The sequence below is a fragment of the Stomoxys calcitrans genome, chromosome 1 (assembly GCF_963082655.1).
Source record: "Stomoxys calcitrans chromosome 1, idStoCalc2.1, whole genome shotgun sequence".
Taxonomy (NCBI): domain Eukaryota; kingdom Metazoa; phylum Arthropoda; class Insecta; order Diptera; family Muscidae; genus Stomoxys; species Stomoxys calcitrans.
This window is the reverse complement of record NC_081552.1, coordinates 93,029,269-93,038,585: the sequence shown is the minus strand read 5'-3', so window position 1 is coordinate 93,038,585 and position 9,317 is coordinate 93,029,269. Positions and strand designations below refer to the sequence as shown.

Here is a 9,317-nt window from a genome sequence, read left to right as displayed (position 1 = left end):
TATTTGCATTTGCATGGGCTCAAGACTCTATACCTGGAGATATATCTAAATATGGTCCGATCTGGGCCACATTCGACTTAAAGGTGTAGGGGTCTGCCAAAACTAACTGTAAAACTAAAACTAAACTGTTTCGAATTTCATAGAAATTGGATGAAAAATATTCTCTTTATGGGCTGATACCCTCTTTCGGGAGATCGGTTTATATGGCAGCTATACCTCAAGACTACAAGTCGTAAGATCGGTCTATATAGCGGCTATAAGTAACATTTGTCCATTTATATGATATCAGTGTGTCTGGTTTATATGCAAAGAAAAATAACTTATAAAAAATGTTTGTAAAGTATTTTCATTTACCAAAAAATCTGGAAAATTATAAATACCCCAAAAATGTATTTATTGGGTAAATACCCATTCATCGAGAATTTATAAGGTAGAATCCCACTTCGACGAAGGGTCCTATTAACACTACGTCGTCGTCCAATGCACTCATTTCGATAAGAATTCCATAATGTTCCCCATTTTTCTATTATCTGACAGTTCTCAGCTGTTGAGGCGGGAAAGAGATGACATGCGCAATCAGAGGGATAACTCATTTCTTTCATCGCACAAAGGAGGAAAAAAGATGTGTATATAGTATATTCATCCCAGACCCACAATAGAGAGAGTATTCACGATGAACTATTAGCTCATTGGATATTATTTCTATAGACCTCAATTATTAACACTGATGGAAATAAAACTTACTGAAGGTTAACGTGTAAAAAATTATTTATATGAATTAATATTAAGTAGGTAAGAAAGAAAACGCAAAGATCCACGTATATTTGCTGTAATTTGAATGAAATTTCTTGGATTGCTGGACTGGAACCTGCATCAGTCGTAGCCGATAGGTATTGACAACACTTTTTTAACTGTGAAATAGTTGTGTCACCAAACACTCGTCGTTCGAGATTCGAGAAAATATTTTTACTTCAACCAAAAGGTAATTTGGAAACCCAAAGGAGAACTTTTTGCTTATCTAAAACCCATTGAGAACCCCAAAAATTGCTTTACATATTTACAGAAAGTTGCAAGGAAACTCAAGATATTCTTGACTTTGCTCCTGGTTGATTGTTTAGTGGAACTGAATACCCATTAATCAATCACACATACTCATCATTATTATAATTGCCTGAGAGAAGCTAGCTGCTGCTTCGAAGTCGATTAATATGAATAATTTAAATAGCACCGATGACATTGTCGAGTGCCCATTGTGCATGGAGCCACTGGAGGTTGATGATCTCAATTTCTATCCTTGCACTTGTGGCTATCAGATATGCAGATTCTGCTGGCACAGAATACGGACGGATGAGAATCAGCTGTGTCCGGCCTGCCGCAAGGAATACCCGGAGAATCCAGCTGATTTCAAGCCCCTCAGTCAGGAGGAGATGGTGGCCTTTAAGTTCCAAAAGCGTCAGAGGGACCAGAAGCGTAAGCAGGAGATCACCGAGAATCGCAAGCACTTGGCCAACGTCCGAGTGGTCCAGAAGAATTTGGTCTTTGTAGTGGGTTTGCCGCCACGGTTAGCCGATGCCGAGATTTTGAAGAAACACGAGTACTTCGGCAAGTATGGTAAGATTCATAAGGTTGTCATTAATCCTAGCACTACGTATGCGGGTGTGCAGGGGCCTTCAGCCTCGGCTTATGTCACGTATGTGCATAATCCGGATGCTTTGAGGGCCATTCAAAGTGTCAACAACATTATGATAGATGGGCGCCTTATAAAAACCAGTTTGGGCACCACTAAATATTGTAGTCATTTTATGAAAAATCAGCAATGTCCCAAGAGCGATTGCATGTATTTGCACGAGCTGGGTGATCCAGAGGCTAGCTTTACCAAGGAAGAGATGCACCAAGGCAAGCATCAGGATTATGAGAAGCGTTTGCATGAAGTACTCATTGCCACATCGGGGACAAGTACAGCGGGTGGTATAGTAACAACAACGGTGGGGGCATCTATTTTAAGCAGCAGCAGCGGCGGTGGTAGCAATGCCACAAAGATAACGGAATCCCATAAACATGGTGGCCTGATTACGAGTAACTCTGCCAAAGCCATTGCAAACTCAGCAAGTGAAGTGGCAGTTGGTAGTCAAACCTCTGCTGCGGTTTCGGTAGCTGCCGCTGCAGTAAATGGTCAAACAACTGAGGCCTGGCCTTGTCTTTCTGTATCACCTGTTAGTAAAAAGGAGCCACTGACCAGTGCCAATGGTCCCAAAAGTAAAAAGGAAAGACAAAAACAGGAAAAGTGTAAGCTTGAGAAGAATGGAAAAGCGAAGAATAAGAATTCCGCCTCCAATAGCAATAGCAATGTGGTCCTTATGGCAAAAGACAATGTGGAATTGCAAAATGGCAATGGCTCTCAATCTAGTAAGGCCTCAGTGGAAAATGGCTCCATTTTAGGCAGCGATAAATGTAGAGCCGATAAGGACAGAGAAAGAAAGTCCAATTCACAAAGAAAAGAAGAAACGCCAACGCACTCAGAAGTGGAAGCAAATAACAAAGTCAAGGCCAAGAACAACGTCGATGTCAATATTAAAAGTAACACCTCACTTGCAAGAGAAAACAAAACGGCGGATGAACCAAATGTGGCCCATAGTAATAGTAGCATTAGCAGCAGCAGCAGCAGTAGTAGTAGTAGCAGCAGTAGCACTTCTAACAGCAGCACCAGCATCAGTACCAACAACAATGGTTCTCTAAGTGAGATAATGGCTAGGCAATCGCCAACACCTAATCAATTCCATAAAAACATTTCCCCTGAAGAGCCTGTCCAGAACACACAAGCGGATGCGTCCTTAAAGGTTCCAGAGAAATCGGATTCATGTCCATTTACAGAGAGCATTGAGAGAACTGCTGCTCCAGCAGATAATTTTTCGATTTTTGCCCACCCGAAGAGAACTCCAAGTATGCGGGATTTACTCCAACCTTCCGCCTTCAATGGTTTACCTTTACCATTAGATGATAATACAGAAAAGGCACCAACTGCGAAGAATGGAGATAATCAGCTGTTGATTCCTTCTTCAGATATGTCCAAATTAAGTTTATTCGACGACAATAGCTTCTTTAGTCTAAACGCAGGGAAAATGCATCCACCATCGCAGACCCCATCATCCATGATGCCGGGCTCAAACAAACTTCTAGACGATCCCCTTCTCAGTGGACGGACGGTACCTAATTTGCCTGATCTGATAAATGGTATCGATGGCTATCAGAGCAATATTAATTGTACCAATGACTGGGAGGATGCATTCAAGAGTGTTATTTTAAAGACCAATAAGCAAATGGAAGAGAAACTGCAACAACAGCAACAACTTCAGCAGCACATACACAACCATCACCAACTGAAGCAGCAGGAGGATTTGCGCAAACTTCAAGAGCTACAGAAAAGAAATATACTCTTAAATTCGATGCGAGTTTCACAACTGAACAGTGGTACTAGTGGCGCTTCACTTGGTGGCGATTTGGGCAGGCATTCACATTTTATGCCTCCTCAAAATCCCCTGCTGCAACATCAAGGAGTTGAAAACCCCCTTCAAAATCCAACATTACCATTTGAAATGAATATGTCGAAATTTTTCGACTTTCACAAACATCAACAACAGCAAAAATTACAGCACTACGGTGGTCCAGGTGGCTTGGGAGTTGGTCTTAGTGATAATTTCCATATGATGTCCCTGTTAGAAAATAAACCACTTAATTCACAACTCGTAGATCACAATTCGATGCTAAACACTCATCTGCAGCAGCAGCAGCAGCAACAGCAGCAGAAACAAAAACTCTATGGTAAACTTGACCCAATGATGCATCATCAACAGTTGCAGCAGCAGCCACCCAACAAACATAATGCCAATGTGCATGGACCCCAAAATCATTTAAAAAATCAATATTTGCAGAACTCCAATGCCGATGACGATTTAGGTTTTGACCCGTTCATTGAAACACAAAAGGCTTTGGCAGAATTAATAGAAAACGAGGAGGAACAACTTCAGCACAATCATGTGCCAACGTCACATTCGAATCCCATAGCACCGCCTAAGCAGCAGATAAACAACCAGCCCCAGCCACCATTACATGATCCCATGCTAGAGTATATGCAGAGGTTACGCATGCCTCCACCAGGCTTTAATCACCTTAACAGCAATCTTGGAGGCTACGGGGCAATAGATCCTCGACTTCACACCAATCAAAATAGTAAAATTTTGCCTTTTATGAATTTACCCGGCAACAATAGTGGTGGAAATCCTCCACATATGCCTCCCCAACAGCAGCAGCAACAACAGCATCCCTTACAAATGCCCAATCCCAATGTGTGGAGTAGTCACTTGGGAAATATGCCGCAGCAACAACAGCAACAATCGATGGGCCTACGCCATGACAATTGTAATCAACCCCAAAATATTGGCAATCAGAAAACTAGCTACTCGGGCAGTGATTGGACAGCCATGGATCCGGCCATACTTTCATTTAGACAATTCTCCTTTCCCCAACAGAATCAGATGGGCCCACAGCAATTGCCTCCACAACAGCAGCAGCAACAACAGCCACAAGCTACACCACAAGACATTTTCTTGCAACATTTAAGCCAACAATCGGGCTTTGGCGGACTGGGTGGTGGACCGCCATCTCAGCTTGGTGGCAATGGGGGCAATATGCCTAATGCCGGTATGCTGAATTCCCAATCACAACATCATAGCTCGCAAGGACACTTGAATGTTGATGCTAATGTGCAAGGCATGCTGGAATTTCTAAAAACCCATCAGTTCGTCTAGACTGACTGGAGGGCAAGCAACAACAATAACAAAAATTGCAACAGCAGCAAAACACATACACACACACTACGATATATCAAAATATATATATATATATAAAACGGCTTGTTTTTATTTTAATCTCTACTAAATATATTTAACCAAACACACACACACTTGAATTATCGATGCGAAATTAACTTTTTGTCAATATTATGTAAAACAAATTAATCAATTTAAATAAAATTATTCAACAGAAAATATTAAAAATTGTCTACTACGATGGGTCCTATGTAAAGACTTTCAGCATCGCAGATAATGGAATTTAAGACGACGAATTGAATGAGAAAGTGTAAAAAAGTCGATAGTTGGTTGATTTGAAATGATAATTGTTAGAGTTTTGTTGGTAGCCAATCAAACTATCAAAGTAATATATTGAATAATATGTTATTAATTCTCAGCCATACATTTATTTTGGCAAAATTTTAAATAATTTTTTAAAACTCCTTTTATTCCATTTTAAAATCATGAAAGTCGGAACACAGACCCATTGAATTTTTCATTTTTGATTATAATCTCTTGGCATAGATCTTTGCGTAATTTCATATATGTAGATAATAACAAATATATGAATTTTAATTGCCGGAATTGGTATGGTAATTCCACCTATATTGCCATTGGCTTAAGAGAAGTTTACAGGATAAGGCGTCCCCAAAACACATGGCCCCAAAATAGGTTATCAAATTTGTTTTCTAATCTCAAATACCTGATTTAGAGGTTTTTTCGGGGGAGAAGTGGTCTCCCAGTTACTTGGCCCTGGAAAAATATCAGCAACGTGCTCTTCTTTCAAATACCATTTATTTAAACCCCATATTGCCATTGGCTTAAGAGAAGTTTACAGGATAAGGCGTCCCCAAAACACATGGCCCCAAAATAGGTTATCAAATTCGTTTTCTAATCTCAGAAACCTTTCATTTGAGCCACATATTGGAAAGGGGTGATGCCCTAAATACATGGTCCTACATTTGGATATCAAATTCGTATTCTACTCCCAAGTACCTTTATTTGAGCCCCATATTGCGATGGTCAATAAAAAATTGCTGTTTGTGGCGTATTTTGGGAAAGGGGTAGAAAATTGGTTCCGAAAATGGCTATCAATTCTTGCTCTACCCCCAAAACCTTTCATTTAAGCTTCACATTGACATGGTCTCTAAATGTGCCCGATTTAGGGGTGTTTTGGGATCAGCAACGTGCTCTATTCTCATATACCTATATATCATTTATTTGAACCCCATATTGCTATTGCCCTCAAAATTGGATATCAAATTCGTTTTCTAATCTCATATAAACTCCTTATTGCAAAAGTCAGCAAATATGCCCAGTTTGGGGTATTGGCCCTAAAAACTATGAATATTTAGTTTCCCTCTCTTTAAGACCCAATTTGTCTTGGTGAGCAAATACGTCCTATTTGGGGGTTGATGGGACGTCCGCTAGACAGTTGGCCCCTAATGTTGATATCAGATACGTGGTTTACTCCCACATACCTTTAATTTGAGCCCCCTATTTCCACAGTCGGCAAACATGACCGGCTTGGGGGGTGTTTTGGGGGATGCGCGGCCACTCAGTGAGTTAGCCTTGAAAATATATATCGAATTTAAAAACCCTCCTATTTGAGCCTCATATTGCAATAGTCAGAAAATACTTACTATTTGGGTGGTGTTGTGGAGGTAGCGTGGCCCCGTAGACACTTTTTCCGAATATTGATATCAAATTCGTGGTTTACTACCAAAGACCTTTCATTTGAGCCCCATATTGCTATGGTCGTAAATTTGTCCCCTTTGGGGGATGTTTTTGGTGAGAGGCGGCCCACCACACATGGTCCCATATTTGGATATCAGATTCGTATTCTACATTCAAATACATTTTATTTAAGCTCCATATTCCTATGGTCAGTAAAAAAGTCCTGCTTGGGGTGTTTTGGGGAAGGGGTGGACCCCAGAAACGTAGTCCCACATTTGGACATAAGATTCGTATTCTACTCGCAAATACCTTTCATTTGAATCCCATATTGCCATGGTCGGTAAATATGTCCGGGGTGTTTTGGGGGTTGGGGTGGTCCTCCTAGCACTTGGTCCAACAATTGGATATCAGAAACGTTTTCTTATCCTAAATACCTTTCATTTGCGATTGGTGTAAATATATGATTGGTAGGTTTTAAGGTGGGGCGACCCCCCTAGGTACCCTCTCCGAAATTTGGATACCAAATTTTTATTTTTAGGGAACTATATGAGAGCACACAAAATTTCGCTTAAATCGCACCACCCATCTCCGAGATCTGACGTTTTTGAAAATTAGGGTAAGGGGGAGGGTTCGCCCACCTTCAGATATCAAAAAATGTAGTACCCTATTTTCACCACGGTATTGTGCACCATCTGTGAAAATTTCCAGAAAATCGGTTCAGCCGTTTTTGAGTCTATAAGGAACACACACACAAATAAACAAACACAAATTGATTTTTATATATAAGATTTTATTGAAAATTTTGTTAGAAAAAATTTATTAAAATTTTGTTAAAAAAACTTAACTGAAATTTTGTTTTTGGAAATTTTTGTTTAATATCTTATCTCTTAGATAAAAGTGTTTCTTTTTCAGAGAAAATTTCACTTTCTAGTTTTTATATCCACCACCAATGGGGGTTACATTCATTTAGTCATTCCGTTTGCAACACATCGAAATATCCATTTTCAGCCCTACAAAGTATATGTATTAATCGCCGTAAAATTCAAGGATGATTTAACGATGTCCGCGTGTCTGTCCGTTTACTGTAATCACGCTACACCATTAAAAAATAAAGATATTAAGCTGAAATTTTGCGAAAGACCCGTATTTTTTCCATGCGCAGTTTAAGGTCATGAGTGGGCAAAATCGGATAAATATATATATAAGTAATATCAATACACAGACCGAATAAAACCAAATTTAACTAGTAAAAGCGTGCTAAGTTCGCCCGTGCCGAATTTTTCATACCCTCCACCAGGGATCGCATTTGTCAAGTTCTTTGTCCGGTATCGGATTATAGTCAAACAAAGAAAAATTGATAAGAATTGATATGCTATTGGAGCTATATCAGCTTATGAACCGATTCAGAGGTCATAGAAACATTCACTGTGCAAAATTTCAACCAAATGGGATAAGAATTGCGCCCTTTAGCGGCTCAAGAATAAATTCGGGAGGTCGGTATATATGGGAGTTGTATCAGGTTATAAACCGATTCAGACTATATTTGGCATGTATGTTAAAGGCCGTAACAAACGGCATAGTGCAATATTTAAAGCAAAATCGAATAAAAGATGCGCTCTCTAGAAGCTCAAGAAGTAAATTCGGATGATCGGTTTATATTGTAGCTATATAAGGTTATGGACCGATTCAAACCATATTTGGCACGCATGTTGAAGGTCTTCAGGGAAGTCGTTGTGTTTCATCCATATCAGCAAGAACTGCGCATTCTAGGGGCTCAAAAAGTGCATTCAGGAAATAGTTTTATATAGGAGCTATATCAGGTTATGGACCGATCCAGACCATATTCGGCCCTGTAGAGGCTCAAGAAATATAATTGGAAGATCGGTTTATCAAAAGAAGAACCGATTTGGCCCATTTACCATCGCAGCAGGCCTGCAATAATAAGGATTACTTATGCAAAATTTCAAGCGCCTAGCTTTACTCCTTCGAAAGTTAGCGTGCTTTCGACGGACAGATGGACGTACATGGTTAGATCGACTTAAAATCTCATGACGACCAAGAATATTTATACTTTATGGGGTCTTAGACTCATATTTGGAGGTGTTACAAACGGAATGACGAAATTAGTATACCCCATCATATGGTGGAGGGTATAAAAATGCTGGTATGTCCTATGACAAAACTCCTTAGAGCAATACACAAATGGCTCCCAGGTACAAAAAACACAACAAGAATTTCTAAAGCACATATTGGGTTGCCCAAAAAGTAATTGCGGATTTTTTAAAAGAAAGTAAATGCATTTTTAATAAAACTTAGAATGAACTTTAATCAAATATACTTTTTTTACACTTTATTTCTAAAGCAAGCTAAAAGTAACAGCTGATAACTGACAGAAGAAAGAACGCAATTACAGAGTCATAAGCTGTGAAAAAATTTGTCAACGCCGACTATATGAAAAATCCGCAATTACTTTTTAGGCAACCCAATACATTGTTTGGTAATATTTACTAGATAAAGAAATATCCAACCCAAAGAAGGTTGAGCGAAAACAACAACTCCCACAAGTAATTTTAATACACTCCACCATAATTAAGTCATCCCGTCGGTAAAACATCGAAATGTTGATCGGAGACCCAACAAAGAATTTATATCCTTTCGAACGAATAAAGCTAGGCGCTTGAAATTGTATGCGGATATTTTCTATTTGTGTAGGTCAGTTGCGATTGTAAATGGATTATATCGGTTCATGTTTTAATATAGCTGCCATATAAACCGATCCTGGATTTTGATTTC

The 9,317-nt window shown here is 39.4% G+C and overlaps 1 protein-coding gene across 1 annotated transcript; it reads left to right on the top strand.

Moving 5' to 3' along the window:
* Positions 1–696: 696 nt before the first annotated feature.
* On the top strand, positions 697–5,045 carry LOC106094918 (uncharacterized). The gene is made up of 3 exons (XM_013262157.2): positions 697–792; positions 878–982; positions 1,064–5,045. The coding sequence occupies exon 3, from the start codon at positions 1,209–1,211 to the stop codon at positions 4,803–4,805; it is 3,597 nt and encodes a 1,198-aa protein (XP_013117611.2). The 5' UTR covers positions 697–792; positions 878–982; positions 1,064–1,208; the 3' UTR covers positions 4,806–5,045.
* Positions 5,046–9,317: the final 4,272 nt, after the last annotated feature.